Genomic DNA, 22,232 nt, shown 5'->3' on the forward strand with positions numbered 1-22,232 from the left:
TTACATTAATCTCTGCGTATTCATTTAGGCGCCCATGTTCTTCGATATGTTTATATAGAATTTGGCATTTAAAGTTCTCTTCCCCTCGAAAAACATTGTTGCCGTCTTTGTTGGAGCAACTTAAACAAAGCCCCCAATTCCTGCTGTATTTATTTCCATGTTTCAGGCCAATATTCAATTTGGAAAGACTGCCAGTTTCAATTACATTATCTCTGCTCTCCTCAGTATAAAGGGTGTTTGTGGAGGCAGCAGATGCGACACAAAGAAAGGCATTTGGAGGTTACCAACACACACACACACACACACACACACACACACACACACACACACACACACACACACACACACCACACACACACACACACACACACACACACACACACACACACACACACACACACACACACACACACACACACACACACACACACACACACACACACACACACACACACACACACACACACACACAACACACACACCACACACACACACCACACACACACACACAGATGGATTTGTAATATCAGGTAATACATTGATTCATAGCTGGATTTTATTTTGAAAAAAACCACACTCTTGATGACTTTGTAAACAAAAACGAAGCGTTGCAACCACAGAAAATTCATGGCAGAAACAAAACAGACCGCATATCTCCTCTCACACACACACTCAAACTCAGACACACACTCACAGACACATCTGGATTTGTTCTTCTAGCTGTACTCAGCTGCAGAGGTTGTAGAGATTTCTCTTACATTTACCTCAACTGTGGTCCAGGGTTTATATGGCACTTCAGATTAAATTCTGCACGGTGCAATAATACTGCTGTCATCCTCATGCAGGAGGAGAAGTCTTGACAAGTGTGTGTGTGTATGACTTTTTCAGGTGTGTGTGTTAGATCAGCTTTTTGTGTGTGTAGCTGTAAAACAGACACAGGCTGTTCTTCTGAAACTCAATATGCTTCCTAACTCTTCGACACATTTCAGATATGTTAATAATTGTATGCATTTATTTTATTCCCCCACAGGTCTGTCTTTCTCCGTTGCACCACATGGAGGAGAAAACATTTGGCTAGTGGCTGAAATAGCTGATTAAAATGAAACTATTTGGTTGGTTGTGTGTGTTTTGGCGAGACAGCAGGCAGGTTTCTCTGCATCCTACCAGGAGGTGACATTAGGAGCAGCCGCCTGCACACTCTCCCTTCCCTTCAACTCTTTCTCTCCTCTTCCAATCCTGCTCGCTTATTAAAGCTTAATAGAAGGCAACAGGCCTGCCTGTCAGCGCGACGCACACTGAGCTGCTTGTCTTCAGGCTTCCAGCTCCAATTACAGCGTAACAATGAGAGGAGGGGAGGGGAGAGGAGGATTTTATACAGGAGGAGGAATAGGGAGGTGCAGTGAGGAAAGGGACATGACACAAAAGAGTTGAGAAGATGAGGAGAGGCTGAAGGAAGTGGAGAGGAGATGAGGGCACAAGAGAGGATTAAAGAGGAGAGGAGAGAGAAATAATACGAAGAGGAGAGTATGGAGGAGAGAAGAGCTGTACCGAAAAGATGGAAGAGTTCTGTTGTTGCAAGCAATTCTAGTGGCTAATTAATGTAAAAGATATACATCAGTTTACTGTGTTGATTCGATTAGATATTGTTTATTCATCACACTTTTTTTTTTCTTTTTTCTCACAGGTGAATATTAATAGGCATTACACAAGTTAAATATGCAATAAAATAAAAATAGAATTAGCATACAAATATGCATATTAGATTAGATAAGATAAGATAAGATGGACTTTTATTAATCCCTCGTGGGGAAATTGTTTCTCTGCATTTGACCCATCCTAGTGTTAGGAGCAGTGTGCTGCCATTTTGAACGGCGCCCGGGGAGCAGTGTGGGGAACGGTGCCTTGCTCAGGGATACCTCGGTAGTCTTGCCGGGACTTGAACTGGTGACCTTCCAGTTACCAAGCCAAGTCCCTATCGACTTCGCCACCACCGCCCACAGTACAGATACAGTACAAAATACAGTTAGCGTATAACCAGAAGCGCAAAAGAAGCAGTAAAGTGCGGTGTTACTTATAGAATAGTATAGGAAACCTATATACCAGATATACAAAAGCTAAAGCATATACAGTAAGGACAACATATATGGGTATAACATCTATAAACAGCAATATAGAAATAGAATGCACAATAGCAGTTAACAGTAGAAACATGTATATCCTTAAAGTATCTATAGAATACTATTATTAATACTATTACTACTACTACTACCACAGCTACTACTACTACTACTTGAACAAACATTTAAAAAAATTACAAAATGTATAATACATAATGTAAAATAAACATAATACTACTACTACCACCACTGCTGCTACTGCTACTACTACTACTGCTACTACTACTACCACCACAGCTACCGCTACTACCACCACTGCTGCTGCTACTGCTACTACTACTACTACTACCACCACAGCTACCGCTACTACCACCACTGCTGCTACTACTACTACTACTACTACTACTACTACTACTACTACTACTACTACTACTACTACTACTACTACTACTGAAACATACATTTACAAAATGACAAAACGTAGTCCAATTCAAGTCAAGTCCAATTCAAAGGCTTGTATTTTAATAGTTTTTTCTCTGGTATTCGATTTCCTTTGTCTCTACCCTGCAGTGATCTGTTCCTTCACACCCCGTCCTCCAATCTTCTTGTTAGCTGTTAATCCTCTCTCTATATCTTGCTCTCACCCACCACTCCTTTGATCACCAGGGGTGGCGGCCTGATGGGAGTAGTGGCTTCAAAATTCAAAAGAGAAGTGAAGAAACTTTTCACTCTCACATTTTCCAAATCAAGGTCGTCCCTGCACGATCAAATTCAATTTTGGTGCAACAAAGTGACGTGTCCGTTACATGGCGGGTTTGACAGCTCTCGTCATGTTAATCTGAGTGATTTCTAAAATTCCCCCTCATGTCTTCTGCTCTCATTTCTCCCTCCGTACTGCCTGTTATTAAGGGAAATTAATGAAAAGACCCGCTCGCTCCACATTTCCCTTGATTAGAGCCTTGGCAGAAGACTCTCTGCTCACAGTTTTGTGGCGCCTTGATGATGGCCTTGTGAACATGTGTCTGTGAGATAAAGACAGAGGGTCAGACAAGGGGGAAGAGAGGAGGATTTTTTTTAAAAAACAGGATCTAATGGAAGCTCCTATTGAAAATATAATCAAAGTTTAGTGAAACTAAGGTCTAATTTTCATAGTTTTGGCCGTCACTTCTAATGAGAATGATAGCTCTGCAAAATAATAGCTTACATTTGGGAATCCTATAGCCTCACTACGATCAAAGCTGGTTAGAAACACGAGCGATTAAAGGATCAACCAAGGTAAACTCTTTGAAAATCTAAACCAGAGGTGACAAGATAATGTGTGTGGTGATACTGGATATCTGAGGGGTCAGCAAATGTATTACTTTTCTATTATTTTTATTTAAAAGAAGACAATCGAATTTATTTTTACCCATAATTATCTCAAGTCTGTTTTTCTTGTGACCTTTTACGAGAGTAAAATGCCTCTCCATGCCTCTTAAAATCTTAATTTTAAACTATTTGAGGGTAACATTACTCTAGGTGCATCTGTGTTGTGTCTCGTCAAATGTGTTAGTTAGTTATGTTCATGTATTTTGTCTGTCATTTCCTGTTTTATTTTGTACTTACCTCTTGTCTTTCATTTCAGGCCCTGTTTCTTCCTTCCCTTGTGTGTTTTACCCGCCATTATCAGTGTCTGTCCCTCCCCCGATTATTTCCACCTGTTCCCACTCACCCTATGTTTAAATAGTCCTGTCTCTCCCCTGTCCTGTGTCAGTTCGTCTTGTTTGTTTCCCCGAATGGTCGTGCCAAGCCTCAGCTAAGAAAAGATCGCTTTCACTCATGTCAGGTATTGTGGTTAATTTTGTAGGCTTAAAGGTGGGGTAGGTAATTTTGGAGAAACCAGCTCGAGTGCGCAAGAATTTGAAAATACACAGCCGGAACAAATCTGCCACTTCCTTACAGAGCCCCTCCTCCAACACACACGAACGCGCACATGACCAATGAGGGCACGAGATAAGTTTGTGTACAGATGGAAGGCTGACAGGCAGGTAGGCCATGCAGTTATTTTAGCCGGGCCGGCTCAGATGATTGGTCGTGCTTTTTACAGCACTACGGCTTCCACAGATGACATTTTTTTAATGGATTTTTTGTCAAAGCACTTAAGATATTCATTGCTATCGGGATGTTAAGAGCATTCCATGGAATATAACAAAGTGTATCTCGAGCCGGTTTCTCAAACTTACCTACCCCACCTTTAAGTTTCTTTCTTAAGTTCTCTTTTTGTTATGCATAGTTTTTCCTCCTTGTGAGCGCTTTTTGTTAATTCCAGTACCTACTCTGTTAAAAGGAATTTCCTGATCTTTGAAATTAAAGATACTTTTTTACATTTAAGACTTTGTCTCTGGGTCGTGCATTTGGGTCTATCAGTTTGTGTCGAGGTCCTGACAATCTGTTTGTAATGTCTAAGGAACTTGGACGTGTCTATGTAGTTGGGAACAGATGATATAAACCATTTTATTTGATTGTAAAACCTAAAGTAACTGCATCCAGGAGATAGGCCATAATCCCTGATTGCACAGGAAAACTGTATGTACTCACAACTACAACAAGTATTAGAAGAAAGGTCAAGTTGAACCAGGTCTTTACTATGATTCAGCCTACAGGAAATTATTCAGTGGTTTCTCTTCCAAAAATGTTTGTCTAACCTGGGATTTTCATTACAACCTTTACGATTGGATGTCTTCTTGTGTCCTTTGTCTGGTTGGACTTCTTTATAGATATGTTGCCCTTAAATCTCAGCAATAAACTCAGCAGTTAAAGTTGCTCCATGAAACCCAAAATGACGTCAACCCCTGTCCTTATATAGCAAAAGCACTTTCCAAAACCCAGCTGCCTGGAGGTGATGAACACTAACAGGATTTGAACTATCTCTGATTCTGTACAACATGTTTCTATCCATGTTCAAAGGTATAAATGAGTGCAAGACTATGGATGCCTGTTAGGAAAGATGTTCTGAAATTGTTTGTCATTATCCTCCATTATGGTATTGATTTCCCTCTTTTTACTATGGGTGGCTTTGGAGTCCTCGTTCAAGTGTGGCCATCTGTGAAAGCATAAACGCTTATAAAGTGGTCAGACAACATGTGCTGCAAACTAGTTATTTTCTCTTCTTTTTCTATTATATCTTTGCAAAACCCAACCATTATTATCATTAACTCGATGAACAAATCTACCCAAATATGACCCATGAAGCAAAAATGATAGCCGGTTTCACCTGCTCTCTCCCACAGTTTTTGATAACTGTCAGGAGGTTGCAGCTAATTGAGATGTTTCAATATTTTGTCAACTATTTGAGTCTTCCTACAGTTTGATAAGTTAGCTAGGAAAGGGAACTGTTATGCAGCTTCCAGAGCTGAAATTCATGTAATCAGAAACGCAGCACATCAACACAGAACAAAGTGACTTCACAGCACCCCGGCGGACCTGTCGATGCCTCAAGCTCACAAATCTGAGCTTGATAGGTTACGACTGTCAGCGTTCACTGTTCCACTGATCTGAGCGCCTTTCATCTCCACAATCCACAATCTCTCTGCATGTTAATGTGTTTATGCACGCAGCGACGGCAGGGATGCACGTGGCAAAGCATGTGCGTGCGCCTAATGTGAAAAAGTGTGTATAGACGTATTGATATGTGTGTGTGTGTGTTAATAAGTGCCTGCACCCATGGCTCAGTGATTTTGCTCATTATCCTCCTTTCCTTTTCCTCTGTTGAAAGACTGTCGGTAGTATTTTGCTTCTTGTTTTTAGCACGTCTTCCTCCTTCCTGCTATTTATTGCTAATCTTTATCACCATAACTTCCTTTAACAGATACACTGTCTATCTCCCTTTTTTCACACACACAGTACACCTCATAACACAGATGTGTGTGCTAGGATTGGGAGAACGAATCAAAGCTTTTCAAAAATAAAACAGCGACGCTGCAGAGCTCCTTACTGGGACTAAACCTTGCTCGTAAACTCTTGGGATGATTGTAAAACCATCTACAGTCCCTGCTTGATAGTTTTCAGAGCACGGCTGCTGCTGGGGAGTGCTGCACTACTCCTTCGTTTAAGAAGAAAACAAGAAATATATCAAACAAACAGAACAACCCCAGCTCCGGAGGGCTAGTCAGACGTGCCTGACCAGCCGAACGATCAATATGTTCAAACATTTATACACAACAGCCATGTGGTTGCAATTAAAATCTCCACCAAAATGCCCGCTGTTAATAGATTCAGGTCTTCAGCTGGGTGTTTAAGAGAGGGCAGATCAGGCTTTTGGCTGGCTGAGAGTCAGGGATTGTGATGATGATGATTACATACCTGCACGACTCTCCTGCTGCTTATACATTCCTCTCTTCCACCTCCACCCTTCTTAATGTTTTAACTCTTTACACATTGGTTTATTTCTCCCTTCAGGAGAACAATCTCAGGAGTTAATGAGGTAAGTCTAGAGTTTCGTTTGTGGGAGCGTTATGTGTTAAAATCATCAGAGTCGGGGGGCACCCTCCCGCTGCCATATAATCAAAAGCTACAGCCCCTTTCTTTTTTCTTTTCCTGCCCATAAAGGTTTTTTCACAGGCTTTTGCACTCGTGTTGCTGTCAGAAATGTTCCTCATTGAATTTGTGGATTCAATTAAATCAGGAGTTTTCCCAATCTGGTCAACCTTTAGAGAGAGGGCAGCTTAACAAGGGCCAGTCTGTTAACGGTCTGAGAGGCATCCAATCCAAACAAAGCAGTGGTAAAATAAATTGTTTTCCAGAGTCGTGTTCGCATGAGTATGCACGTGTGAGTACCAACATGTTTCTCTCAGTAGGATGCAGCTTTTATCCTTTTCCTCTATATACAATTATTTACGGGTTACAGAGTTGGCTGCGCTTTTGGTTCAGCAATTGATATTCTCATTTTAGGTGCAAAGCCAAAAGCAAACCGTGGAGAGCCATAATAAATATTCACAAACATGTCACAGGCGATAAATTGGAGTAGAGGTGTGCATAGCATTAGTCTAACTATCTGCCCCGAGGGCTCATATCTCTCATTCTCAAATCATGAAGCAGGCAATTTCAACTTAATCTCTCTCACATGCTACATCCATACATCACATCAGGGCTACGTATGTGGCTCTGCTATCGCCCACCACCTGAAAACACATGCCAATTTGTTTTTATGTTAACTCCCTCAGCACTTAAGTGTTGGAGCCTTCTTGATACACATTTCTGAAGGTTTAACGGAATGATTAAACCATCAGGGCTCATGTCGGGGCAGCACACCATCTGGGTGGCTGATTGAAACTACCCCTCGCCCCGTTCGCTCAGTCCCCCGCCTGCTCTGTTAATTTACAAGCTGCCGTTAATGATATATCCCTGCTGCGACACGGGGCCAAGGCCTCGCAGGTTGACACGCCATCAGAACACATCCTGAGCTGAGCAATCGCTCAGAATCACAGCGTCTGTCAGCTGATCAACACCGGAGTGTTTAAGGTGATCAATATTGAGGAGCTGCAACGTGGAAGGAAGAGGCGAGGAGAGATGGAAGGGAATCAGAGGCTGAGAGAAGTGAAACATGTGTGTGTGGGAGAGTCAACTTAAATGAAGTTAAAGGGGCCTTATTATGCACATTTTCGGGTTGATATTTGTATTTTGTGCCTCTACTGTGATATGTTTACTTGCTTTAATGTTAATGCTGCAGCACCTCTTTTCACCCTCTGTCTGAAACCAGAGCCCAGTCTGCTCTGATTGCTTAGCTGGCCGGCTCTGTTGTGATTGGATAACCACTTAGATGTCCTACCCCTTAGCCTATCAAATACAATGTGTTGGAGTATTAGCCAATAGAAGCGCAAGCGTTACATAGTCATGTCACTATGTCACTGAAGTAAACAAAGGAGTCCAATGGAGGTGTTTCAGGCAGGAGGGAGAGAGAAACTCTCTTTGGAGGGAACTTTGAGATTTTAGCCTTTGGAGACCATTTACATGCACACAAACCAATAGAACACACCACAGGAAAGGGAAATCACTAAAAGCATAATAGGGCCTCTTTAATGTCGGTGATAATCCTTCATTGCAGGAGAACTGCGTGTGCTCACAATGTCAACAATTTATAACATGAAAGGTTAATCAGGAAGTTAATTTGGGAACTTGATGTTCCAATGGACAGGAAATGAATGTAATGTTTGCATTTGTCTTTTCGAAACACAAATGTTTATCCTTATTACAACTTGTGCGATTGTCTGACTTCCTGTGTTTCTTGTCTTGTTGGACTTCTTTATAGCGATGTTGATATCAGATCTCAACAAATCATTCAGCAGTAAAAGTTGCGCCATTTAAAAATAATGTTATCCTCCAAAGTTACTTACTACTTACATATACCGAGGAGCTGACAACGTGGAAGAGACAGGAAGAGGTGAGGAAAGATGGAAAGCGAAACAGAGGCTGAGAGAAGTGTTAGAGAAACGTAAATGAAGTGAAAACGAGATTTAGACAGAGACAGGGCGATGGAGTGAAACAGAGAAGGAGTGTAAAAAAAAAGCGCAGTAGTGTTATTGATGTGTTGCAGAAAGGAGGGAAAGTGTTGTTTGATGGAGGGAGTTAGAGGAACTCTACAGGGTCGATTTTTGTCTGAATGATAAAAAAACAATCCCAAAGTGCAACTACAGTACTATGGATGGCAGCTTACACAGCGCCTGCAGCTCCCGCACTTTACAGTATCTGACAACGATTACCCAGCAGTACTGGCCACAGACCTGCTCCAGGCCCTTATTCTTTGTGTGTGTGTGTGTGTGTGTGTGTGTGTGTGTGTGTGTGTGTGTGGGTCCGGCCAAATGCATGAAATGCCAGTGTCTGATGTTCAATTTAGCAGAGAGTGAGCTGTGAGTAAAACGACTCGACGTCCCCTCACACAATGTTTAATGAGCTGCCCTGCCGTTTTCCAGCCTTTTAGCACTCTCTTACACACACACACAAACGCACTCACATATAACCCTTTTTTTAGTCTGGCATCTTTCACACAAGAAATCACTTTAATCCAATAACGTTCACACATGCACACATCGTGGTTTTGCCACTCAGCCGTGCTTTTGGGATAGTTTACATTGTGAGTCTTGCATGAGTAACTTTAAATACATTGTATAGCTGCATGGGCATTGGTAAAGGTGAAGCTGATTATGAATGTTTGATAACATTCTGGGGACATCTATTACATTTTAGAAAAGTGCGAAACTATATTATTTGTATGTAAAGACTATTGAATCTGAGAGGTAGCTACAAGTGTTAATAGTAAATAGTGCATATAATGAAAATGTACAAGTAAAGTAAAGGTACCTCATAACTGCACTAAGTAGTAACTTTCCTAAACTGAGTATCTCTCCAAAGTTAAAGCTGTGTTTACAATCCTGAGGCTAAAACTGTTGTTGTTTTTCCCCCTGATTTTCTCTTTTGACAAAAAGGGATGTACAGATTGATTCAGTCACATTTTATCCATTGTATTATAGTCAATTGTAGAAGTTTTTGTTGAATATTAAACTGGATTGTGTCTACAAGAAATGTTTTGGGCAATCAAGCAATCAAGTATTTGTGCTCTACAATTACAGTCGATCACGGTTGGAGCCGTTTGATTTCATTTATTTTCAAAGCACTAATATCAGACGTTGAGGCCCTAAAAACTTGTTTTATATAAGAACTGTAATTTGAACTATAATGTTAAGGTTTTATGAAATCTTCTCAGAAAAAGTTTGAAAGAATCAAAAACAGTGTGGGTGCAGCAATGTGTTTGGGCTTTTTTCTTTAAATATTATTATTTAATCTAGGAATCTATCTGTAATAATTTTTACTTCAAAAATGTTTTTTAATTACTTACTCTCATTTTTCTCTTGAATGTCAAAGCATTTTTCTGAACTTCAAGGTTGCTAGAGAACATCGTCTACAGACGGTTGACTGTGATCATTTGAAAATGCAGAATGAAAAAATAACTTTTGGATGTTTGGGGAAATAAAGTCAGGTTGAAAATGTATGAAATCAAGATGCTTCTCTTGAAAAATGTGGTGAAATTTAGGGTAGAAATCAGAAAAAAACGATGACTGTATGCTTTACTGTAAGTGTACAACCCTCCCCGAAAAAACTCCCTTCAACCTGTTGAAAGATGGCAACCTTGCACACACACATAAACACATCTATCATCGAGGACCTGTGGCTCTCTGGAGGGGGGGAGTTTTTGTTTGCTGTGCAGCAGGAGGACTCAGAGGAAGAAGTTAGATGAAAAGAGCAGAAGTCCATCAGGAGTCCTCGCACCTCGCAGAGCTTTTCCAGAGCATGAGGCGGCTATTCCTGTCTTCTTAGAGCTCGCTGAATACAATCTCTACACTGAAAACGGCACATACAGTATTTCACTTCCCTTGTTCCCTGCAATGCCCAAGTACACACGTATAGATGTTCATATTTCATCAGCCCAGCATTCATAGAGGGGATCAGATCTGTTCTTCTAGCCTCTCAGAAGCTACTCGGGGTGGTAGAGATGTGCGAGTTAGAGCACAGAGTTGCGTCTGGGGAAGCTTCACACCACATTTCCTCTATCTCCACTATTCTCTGTATCCCTGCGTCTCTCTCTTTCTGCTGTCTGGATTGCAGGAGTGACAGCAGAGGGATTTATGAGAGTGGAAAGGACATCTGTGGCGTCAAGTTTAGAGAGCTCCGTCTGAAAGAGGAGACCGCATCAAACAAAAATTGAACTACTGTGGCGAATGCTCCCCCGCCCCCTTCACTTCCTCTCCTTCTTTTTTGTTCCCTGACTGTTCCTTTATCTCAATTGAGGTTCAAGCAACAGGGCAACACATTTATCATCAGCAGGCTTAAGACCTTGTGCTTTAACTAGCTGCCATGTAAATACAAAGGACTGTGTCGGCTTTATGGCCCCCCCACCATACCCCCTTAGGCCCCTTTCCAAACCGCCGCAATTAGAATTAGATCAGACCACAGCCGTACATTTGCCAACAAATTTTCTTTCCCGCACAAAGCTCCTCACAACTTTACAGAAAAGACAAAGTCGGCGCTGTGGTGATCGTCACCGACTCCAACGTGAGGCCACAACAAGGAATCTCCATTCGCCTCATTGATGTTTCAGTGGCCCTCATTTACTGAGTGATTGCATCCCGCTGTTCCTCCAGTCAAAACACCGCCTTTCTTCTAGAAATATTTTCACAGCACCATAATTGCTTCCATCTGTAGCTACACTGTGGCAACACAAGCTCAGTGTCATTACGTCTGAGCAGGTTCACAGCTGAACGGGTGGCGAGTGCGTGCGAGTGTGAATGTCCCTATAAGTGTCTGCATGAACGTATTCGCTGGGAAGTCTACTTTTCTCAACGTGGTGGAAACAGAGATTTGAGAAAAAAGTGTTGATTTTGAACAACGAAGGAATGTGACGGAGCAAGACTTGTTTTTTGTAGCAAGACACACACATTTTCACACACATTGCCTCATACTCCTATTTGATGGCTGGTTTAACAGAGTTGACTTTCACTGATGAGCTTTTCTTGTGCAAACACAATTTGACTCTTTCCCCTAAAAGGCCTGCAAACAGCAAAATGAAATGGGCTGCGGGGAGATGCATGGTCCCAACAAAATGATTTGAATGTAAGAATATCTTTCCTTTAGCGTTAGGAGACCCTCGTGGTGAATTAAAGGAGAGAAGTTGGAGGTTTGACAGAACATTTAGCCCACGTTTACCCTGTAAGTGATCTGCCTGTCAGCGAAGGTCACGACCTGGAAAAACTGAAAGTCCGCCAATCGACACATTGCGGTAACCTGCCGTAAGTGGACCCGACAATCTATACCGTCTGTCGACGCCTGAACCAAATCTGAGTCATTACGCTGTTTACAGAAACGGTTTATATTACCTGTCACAAGCACGTCCACACACACACACACACAAGTTCAGAGTTAGTTAGCTGATTTCTGTCGGTAGGGTACGTTCTGCTCAAACATCATTAAAACTGAAACCAGCACAACTTCAGCTGCAGTTTGTCACAGTAACTGAGTTGTCCACTGTGAACAGCCCACTAAGTTAGAGGGCACACAGCCGCTCACACACACAGGTAATAATGGCTTTATTTTCCCGCAGGCAGAATTGCTAGCTCACATTTTGTGGGTGTGTGTGTGATTAACTAATTTAGCAATTTTACAGACCAGAGACGTAATAGCAGTCCTGGCAGTAAAAAGTGAGAAATGGGTTAAGGCTGAAATGAATACTTTATTTGTAGGAGAACTAAAATGGAATACATGATGTCAGGGCTTTACTATTGCTCATTCACATCAGGTGTGTTGCTTAATGGTCATCACAATTCACAGAAAGCGAATTAAATGTATACTGCAGACCAAATGTGTTTATTTATTATGTTTAATATGCCTCCACTGGCAAAGTATGTCCGTTTTTTGAAGTATAATGCTAGGGTTGGTTTGTGATTTGTCCTTATCAACTCTTCTGCAAAGCCAATCAAATCAATCGTGACATTAACCTTATATCAACAGCTTTGGAAATACGGCTGAAAAGAATACCAGGTTTTATTAAAAGAGATTGTACTGTCTATTAAGGTTGATGAAAGCTGTTCAAGGTTTGCATGACCTGAGCCAATGGCTGATTGATATTTTTTGTCAAAAGGTTTGACCTGGATGACCGATTGCTCAAAATCCAGATGTAACAAACACATTGTTCAAGCCTGTGTATCATGTGTTTAATCTAGGGCTGTCAGTCGATTAAAATATTTAATCGCGATTAATCGCATGATTGTCCATAGTTAATCGCGATTAATCGCAAATTAATCGCACATTTTTGATCTGTTCTAAATGTACCTTAGAGGAATATTTTTCAAGTTTTTAATACTCTTATCAACATATGAGTGGACAAATATGCTTTATGCTAATGTTTATTATCATTTGAACAATGACAAATATTCTCATGAATATTAAACACAACAACCTCTGAACATTACAAATATTCGCCTCAATTCAACCTGGAACCTCTCTCATACAATAATACAATACAAATGGTGTGTGTGTGTGTGTGTGTGTGCACGCGCGTGCGTGTGAGTGTGAGTGTGTGTGTGTGTGTGTGTGATGGATCGTTGGCGCTATGTGCAACTCAAGGCATATGCTCAAACGGGAGCTGCCTGGACGCTGCAATCATGTTGCACTATCCGTGCTGAGTGTGCTGACTTTTCGTACAATGTCCCACTGTCTGTCTTCCTGCATAAAGTCAAGTGCTCGGCGCAGTTGTCGGCGAAATGTCGCTCCTCTGTTTTCATTTAAGCAGCTCCTTATATCCGTTAGCGCAGCTAGCTAGCACCAGGTGCTAACAACAACAATGCACGTAAGGTCTCTCTCTCGTTCGCTCGGGCCACACATACACACACCCTCCCAATAGCCAGTCGGTGCCTGCCGGTGAGCGTGGAAGTGTGGTCTGCCACAAGCGGGCAGCAGGAGCGGGGTTGTCAGCATCAGCTTGTAGATGGTATTTTAAAGTCGATGCGCTCTGAAACTACGGGGCGGCCGAGGAAAAAAAATACACATGCGTTAATCGCGTTAAAATAATTAGTGGCGTTAATCTTTTTTGCGTTACCGCGTTATTAACGCGTTAACTTGACAGCCCTAGTTTAATAACATTAAAAGGAAAATAGTTTTGTACAGTTTGTCCTGAAAGCACTGAAACAATCCCTTGAAGATTTTCTTTTGATGTCAAACACGTCAAAGTAAAGAAGTGAAACTTGAGAAACACAAACCTGTTGGGATTTTCTGAGCAAAGCCTAATATACTGAAGGCTGAAAAGTGCTCTCTGTGCATGTGTTTGCAATCAAATGTGGTCTCAGAAGGGGAAAATGCACACTTTCATGCCAGAACAGCTGCATCACCTCACTCAGCACAGGTGTGTTTGTTAGACCTGCCGAACAACAACAAAGTTAGCTTGCTTAGCGCCTGAGAGAAAGTTGAGCCCACAGGGTAATAGACCCACACACACACATACAGCCACACACTAACACACACACGCACATAATTGAACCCAGTTATTTCTCTGACCTCATCTCTTTCATCAAAGTGTCCCTCCCACCCACAATGCATCGGCTCAATAAGACTTTGTGCTTCCAAACTGTGCTTTGATCAGAGCGGGCTTAGAGGAGAGTCTCATACATACTAATATTTGCTGTGTGTGTGTGTCTTTCTCTGTGTGTATGTGTGTGTGTGTGTTTGGGGGGTGATCTTTGTTTTCTAATACATGCAAAGGGGGCCATGCATAATCACAAGGCTATACCCTTAGTTACACTCCGCTTCTTCACATCATTTAACTGAACTCCCGCTGTAGTCTTTTCACATTGCAGAAAATAAATTTTTCAGCAGTGTTGTCCTAATCATCGACTTTTCTGACAAAGAAATAACTGAAATACACACAAATTAGAGTAAGTAGATACACGTGTGAAGTGAGGAGAAGGGCAGCAGGTGTGTGATATACTAAAGAGCATTATGGGAGGTGAGGCAGACGGTTTGCTTCACCTTGACAGAGTTACAGCCTGGCCACGAGCCCACTGAGGCTGGTGGACAGCGCGGTGAATCAGGAGAAGTTGGTGGCACTATCGGCCCATTTGTCACACCGTCCCAGCCTAGCACCCATGAAAACAGCCTCTCTATCACTTCCCTACACTCTCAAAGCTCTTCAGTTTCTTGCCCTATGACTCTGCACTTCTGAACAGCTTCACACTTCCCATCCACAAAGTTTCCTCCTATGATCTCTCAATCGCTTTTTTGCTCTGCTCTCTTCGATCTGATTTAGCCGGACTCCCGCTCCCCAATCCTCGCTCCTATCAGTTCCTTTACCCCTGCAGAATCACCCTTGATATCTATTCGACTGCCATCAGACAGAGGAGAGATGGAAATCGATTCTCCCTCCAGCAGCCGCCCCTCTCCGGCTAAGGAGGAAGGGGACGCAGTTAGCCGGGCTCTAAGTTAAGGCCGTCCATCCATCTCCCTTTGAGGACTGACGACAAGGCTGCTCTGAAATCAGTGTAGCACCGACTGGGCCTGGAGAGGGAGATGAAACATGGAGGAGAGGAGCAAAGACTATGGCACCATAAATTACTTTTTCAGACAGGCTGCAAAGCAAAAAGCTAGCATAATTTCCTCTTATAACAACCACATATAACCAGCCTTACCTCAAAGATCCAGTTCATAAGAATTACTGTTATCTTCTTTCTCAATTACGTTTTATTTGGAAAGGTTTTCAGACACAACATAATTATGTTTGGACTTAAAACATAACTTGGAAGAAAAGAACAGATGCATTACATACAGCTTTTCATGTTGGAGTGTCAACAGGAAGACACTATTTAAAGGGCCACTTTTATGCTTATATTTGTATTTTTTATTCAGATATATTTAAAAAATACTCACTCAAAAACAGCCATTGAAAAAAATGCATTTATTTATTTAAGTGAATATTTGTTTACTGATTCTCAACTGTTTTGATTTTTAATCCTATGAAATAATGTCTATTTGGGACCACAGATTGTAAACATGTATGAGGGTAAGTTGTTTGAACAATAGGTAAAATATGAGAAGAGGTAAAACTACCTTATGAAAAAAGGGGAAATGAAGAGAGAGAAAAATAATTGTATGTAGAAGAGCAATATTTCTTTTATTTCTCTAACCAAAATGCTGTTTGAAAATCTAAGGATAGGAGGCCAGAAAGGGGACATTTTGTTTGAAATGCAGCTGCAGAAAACTACTTCTCTTCAGGGAAAAAAATTCACAAAGCGAGGTTGGAAATGAGATAGCTGAATTTCCCCAAAGAGAGATAGATAGACCCGATCATATCTCACCTCCATCTGCTGGGTCAAGATACAGACGGGTGAAATGAGTCCAATATAGAGGAATATGAAATATTCAGCAACCAAATACCTTCTATCTATTTCACCAATCCAGGACTCTGAAGAGATGTGTCGGTGTGTACATGAAGTGCAACACAATACATGTACAGCTCTGGAATTTCAAATAAAAAACAATATTGTCAAGCCATCGAAAGAAAGGTGAGCAGTTTGATTTTTGTTGAACAAGGTACAGTATGGCTTAAAATTAGCCAGAAGCAATGTAAAGTACTGATAACGAGGAGGGTTATTTCACCTAATATTGATGTCTGATCTCTTCCTATGTTAAACTTAGGTTATTTTTAAATTGAACTTGTTTCCTTTGCATTATTCAAGCCCTAAAAACACTGCATCTTTGTTGTTATTTAGAGCAGTTGTCATTTTCTACGAATAAGATTATCGAAATGATAATATTTAATGTTTATTTGAAATGGGAGAGAATTGCTGTGAGTAGTTTATAGAATAAAATCAAAAATGTAAATTTTACTGAAACCCATACTTATAAATTAGATTAGATTATAATCTTTAATGACCACACAGCCAGGCTGGTGGAATTTGTGTTCAGTGCAGAGTATTACAGCTTGTTCCATACAATTCAACATACAATAAACAGACAATAAAAAGTACAACACACAGCACAGGGCAAAGACATATAACATAAAGTTCAAGGTGTGGTGGATTGTTATTGTTCATTGGGGTTATTTAGAGTCCATTTAGTGTCCGTATTGCAAATAATACGAAATACAATAAAACTGTACAAAAAAAGATAATTTTGCAGTGGTTTCTTTTTTTTGTGTGTCCTGTGTACAGTATGTGAAGAATGAGGCAAAAGAAGAGAAATGCACAGAGAAGATGCTGACAGACACGTTATAGAGAGACAGCTTTTAAAGACAGTTTGTCATTACAGACTGAAGCTGCTCCTCTCTGTCTTCCTTTCACTGAAATTGGGTTTGCAGATGGCTGGAAGAATCTTGTCTTACAGGAAGACAAAGAAAGATCGACTGAGCGTTAACTACTGTAAGACCAGGAAACACTGATGAAATCATCAATATCCGAAACAATGAAAGTGTCAAATAAAAAAAGAGAAATGATGAACAGAAAGCCTGTGAGTTTATCACAAGATCTGAGACAAAGTGCTGTGTAAGTGTTGGTGGCAGCCCTCAGATGGATCAGCTGAATCACATTCCCAACATGCCAACCCCAGAGCTCTCTGGTTCACCCAGTGACAACAGAGTTCAGCTTGAAGCATATTTCACGGCTGAAAGTGACGCAGGAGCAAACACCACTCAGAGCCTGGGAATTCCTCAAAGGCAGGAGCAGGAAACAGGACAGTTCATCTCTCTGACACGAGGGTCCAAGAGAGGCAGCCGTCAGACACTTTATTCTTTGTGTGACTGAGGCTTTTGATGTGTACAGATGTGAGAACAGAAGTGATATTCTTCATAACATCTTGTGAGGCCAGTTTAAAGGTCCCCTATTATACTGTTTTTCATCAATATATAATATATACAAAACATGTCTCTGAAGTGTTTGGCTTGAAACACCAAACAGATCGTTGCAGCATCCCATAAACCCCTCTGTTAAACTTTCAGCCCTGTTTCCAAAGTGCTGATTCTCTGTCTGTTACTTTAGATGAAAATAAGGAGCCCCTCCCCACGCCCCTCTGAGAGAGATTTGGTTAAAAAGAACACAATGGTGCTCTAGGAGGAGATTCAGGTGATAAGGGTGGGTGGGGGGTACCTTGGTTGGTGATTGGCTAATAGTTACACAAGCCAAAAAATCGTTATGACATCATAAAGTGGCCAAAATCTGATCAGCTCGTTTTCAGACAGGTTTTTATATAAATGGATCAGGACAAAAAGTGAGAGAATCTTTTTTCCTGAAACTTTCAGAATGTCTTTACACAGAGGGGACACATGTTGATGTAGAAGAGACATGAACAAGTGGATTTTGCATAATTGGTGATCTTTAAAGCCCCTGTCACACTGTCCCGAAGTTGACACCCGATGGACACACGAATATGGAATTGTGAATTTCGCACGAAGATGGCCCCGAACCACACACAAAGGCAACATTTACATTACATTTAAGACATACAACTGCAACGAAAGTAACACAAACAATTATGTTAAAGTACTATGATACTGTACTGATATCTTCAGACTTTGTTCTTTGCTTTCTCCGTCTTTATATGTAGAAGATATTAGGTTTTCTCCGTCATGTTGTTGTTTCCATAGCAACAACAACTTCCTGTCAACTCGCCTTCAAAATAATATATTATATCCTTTTCAGTTTCACAGAACACAAATTGGGTTATTTACATAATATGTTTACATGATTTTGTTGTGCAATAAAACAACCCGATGGACACACGATAAAGGAAATGTTCAAATTCGGCTGTGATCGTAGCAACATCGGGCCATTCGTGAGGGCATCTTAAGCCTTCGTATGACCGCCGGTGGAGTTTCTCAGGCTCCGGCAGCAACTTCGTGAGCGGTGTCAAAATCTTTGACATGCCAAAAAATTGCAGAAGGACCTTGCGAAGGTTCATTTCCGTGTTGAATTCGTGTGTCAATTTTGCCCTACGTAAGGCCATCGTGAGGGCATCTTGTTATCATCGGTGCCATCGGGCATTCGCCCCGATCAGAGTGAGGGGGAAAACACCGATGATAACACGAAGATGACACGATTTGACAAGATGCCCTCACGAGTGCCTTACGAAGTTGCCGCTCACGAAGTTGCTGCCGGAGCCTGAGAAACTCCACCGGCGGTCATACGGTGGCTTAAGATGCCCTCACGAATGGCCCGATGTTGCTACGATCACAGCCGAAGTTGAACATTTCCTTTATCGTGTGTCCATCGGGTGTCATTTTCGGGACAGTGTGACGGGCTTAAAGGAGCAATGAACAGATTTTTAGATGTAGAGTCATTTACTAATCAAACATTATAGTTGAGTGTTTTCAACTATTACTAAGTTGCTTAATGGGAAATGTAGGTTACAGAGTGTTTGGGTTTGGCCTAAACTAGTTTGGGTAGATTTGGCAAAAACAGAGATTAAAAAAGCAAACTGTTGAAGTTATTATTATAAAACACATTAAACAAAAGATTGTATATTCTTTTGTGATATAACTTAAGAAAACAATCATTTGTGACCAACTAACATTATTTGTATACACATAGGTCAGTTGGCAGAAGGACATTTCATTTGGACAAAATAAGTCTTCATGTCTCTTTGTATTTGACTTTTGTTATCTTTTGTTTTGTGACAAGTTAGTTGATGGAAATGTATGACACACAATGTGCTGAAATAAATATAAGGTATTAAAAGGGGACATAGTGTATCAGGGCACCATAACGGAAATGGGCCATTTAAGCACTCATGCGCTGGCTGCTAGCGTTTAATTTAAAACCAATTTGTAGAATAATTCAAATAGATTCAATCATGAAAAATATGTAGCTACCTATTTGCAAGCTTTAAAATAAGTTAACCCTGGCAGGATTTTGTGGGCTTCCTCGCTCAGAACACTCAACAAGCCTTTCAGATTCAGCTCCTCTTCCTCTATCTTTTCCAAGGTGCGCCTTATTTTTCTCGCAGGCCATACAGAGCATAGGTAGGCTTATTTGGAGTTGGGCTTTAAAAGATACGTGCTAAAATGCAGCCTTTTAGAAAGAGGGAGAACACATGTAACTTTAGTATAAGAAAAATATGGAATTTTGTTTGTGTCAAAACCGTGTTCAAATGTTCTGGTAGAAACCTATAATACAAGTATGAACTATAGGGCTGCTCGATTATGGCAAAAATCATAATCTCGATTATTTGGGTCAATAATTGATATCACGATTATTAAAAACGAATATCCATTTACTTTGAAAACATCCATTTATTGGAGAAAAAAAATGTGAATAGTATGTTTTTAACAGTTGATTACCCTGAATTTTAAGTATAATTCAACTGAAAAACCAATAAAATAATAAAAAAATCGTTTTATTTGGATTACGTTGTTTTCGTAATCGTTGCAAGCCATAATCGTAATTGCGATTAAAATACGATTAATTGAGCAGCCCTAGTATGAACCTGTACATGCATAACATGTTCCTTTAAGTGGGTAAGGTATTTTGAATTAAGTGTTTCAGACAATGCCACAACACTAATGTTCAATGTTCCACCTGAGAAAAATGTACAAGGCACATGCATTAAGTAATACAATTCAGGAAATTCGAGAGAAAGGCCAGAGTATAGGTGAATACATGTACTTTCATTCACCATCTCAAAATAGAAATAGAAAAAGCATTAAATTGCTGTAGCCCTCCAATTAGGGTGGATGAAATCATTCAGCCTTTTCAGAAAAATAAGTGCTGTGGTGATTCACAGTGTGCGGAGAGTGGAGAGTTCTTCTTCACCTGGAGTTTCAGCGTCATTACCTTCTCTGACCTCACAGATGTTGCACAAGAGGTAAATATATAACAAGTACACGAAGAGGGGCTAATGCTAAAGCTTAACACACACTCCATTAGCACTGAGCAAGAGTAATCATGTTCATCTCCCTCCCTCTGGTTTGGTACAGAAGTAATGATGGTAGAAGTTGTATTTATAATTACCGTCTTCCTGCACAACATCAGTACCCCATTTGGATTTTGGAGAGGAAATATCTCTACAGTTTATGGTATTGAACAAACACTAATGTGCAGGAATCCTAAAGCAGGATCTGTTTTAAATAAAATTACAGCTCTGGAGGATCGTGGGTTTCCTTTTGGGAGCAGGACCAAGAGCTTAGTGAAAGATTCCCCCCACATGTTCTATAAGCAGCTACACATGTGCTCAATGAAGACAAATATATGTTAACTTCACCATGCATCGAGGCAGTGTCAGTTATAGGTGCCCCCCCCCCTGTGGTTAAGGGTGGTCAGAAGACGTGAAGTGAGAGCGCAGCATCAAACATGAAACCGGATTATGCAATATTTATCTGTTCTCTTCTCAGGGAGCACGGCACATGAACTCGGGGAACTTTCAGAAGCAAAGGATTAATTTGCACGCATTGGAATTAGCGCTCAGATCAAAGAGAGTGAGGTGTCATGGGAGTATCCAACCTCCCCTGTATCTAGAATAGAGATTTCACTTCGACGTGTACCACTTCTATTTTCATAATTATACGGAGAGAGAGGAGGGAGAGAGAGAGAGAGGGACGAGAGAGAGAGAGAGAGAGGGGGACGAGAGAGAGAGAGAGGAGAGAGAGACGAGAGAGAGAGAGAGAGAGAGAGAGAGAGAGAAAAGGGGGAAACATCAAGGGGGGATAGCTGGAGTGGGATTTAATTAACCACCATGTATATGCAACACAAGTCTAGCAGACCAAAGCAAAGATAGTACACAAGGAAGGACAGAGTCAACAGCGAGCAGAACAAAGTTAGCTAAAACATACACAGGGATTTTCTCTCCAGCTCGGAGACTAAACCAGACTAGCCGACTTTATTCATATTACTCTGGGGGAAATACAGATTGTGAATTGGGACTGTGTTTATTTGCAGATTTCCTCTTTATAAACTGAAACTGCTGCATCGCTTTTTACCCTGAAGGTACACCATTATGTAAGGATCCAGGCAAGGACAAGAGAGCCATTAGCTTTAACACTTGTGGGTAAAACACACACACACATAAAACACACACAGACAGACTGAGAGTCATTCCTCTTACCGTCACAGTCACCCAAGTGGGCCACGTTTCCCTGTTCAACATCTTGCTCGAACGGCAGTCTGCAGAGGAGAAGAGACACGGCCATTAATCAGAGGAACCAGCGGCACAGATCCTCTCTGATAGAGGAAAACCATCTCAATGTTACAGCAGAGGACACGTTACAAGGCAGCGTGTATCCCTGCGAGCTGCTTCAACACTTTGATTGTGTAAGGCTTTGTTTTTATCATGGAAAAAAACCTTCATTAATACAGCAAAAGAACCCAGGAGGCCCTGAGCAGGATGCAATAATCACCATTATAATTTCAAAGATTACCACTTATGCCTGAAGGGGCAGTAATTAAGCAGATTGAATTACAAATATTTCTAGGTCAGCATAATCGTCTTAACGTTGAATGTTTGTGGCGTAAATATAAAATCCACATCTTTAAGAATTAAGGAGTTAGAGTGGGAAAATCTGCATTATTCATTAATATGGATAAAATGATATCACAAGATCATCATATAAGGTAT

General features: G+C 41.0%; 1 protein-coding gene across 3 annotated transcripts in view; it reads right to left on the reverse strand.

Annotated features, from left to right (window-relative positions):
• sema6bb (sema domain, transmembrane domain (TM), and cytoplasmic domain, (semaphorin) 6Bb) overlaps nucleotides 1-22,232 on the reverse strand; it is a 155,352-nt gene that overhangs the window by 12,226 nt on the left and 120,894 nt on the right. For all 3 annotated transcript variants that reach the window (XM_034223523.1, XM_034223525.1, XM_034223524.1), the window contains exon 16: nucleotides 21,723-21,781. In XM_034223523.1, the coding sequence (XP_034079414.1) occupies nucleotides 21,723-21,781 (59 nt within the window). The remainder of the gene's footprint in view (nucleotides 1-21,722; nucleotides 21,782-22,232) is intronic.

Source organism: Gymnodraco acuticeps, unplaced genomic scaffold (assembly GCF_902827175.1).
Source record: "Gymnodraco acuticeps unplaced genomic scaffold, fGymAcu1.1, whole genome shotgun sequence".
NCBI lineage: Eukaryota > Metazoa > Chordata > Actinopteri > Perciformes > Bathydraconidae > Gymnodraco > Gymnodraco acuticeps.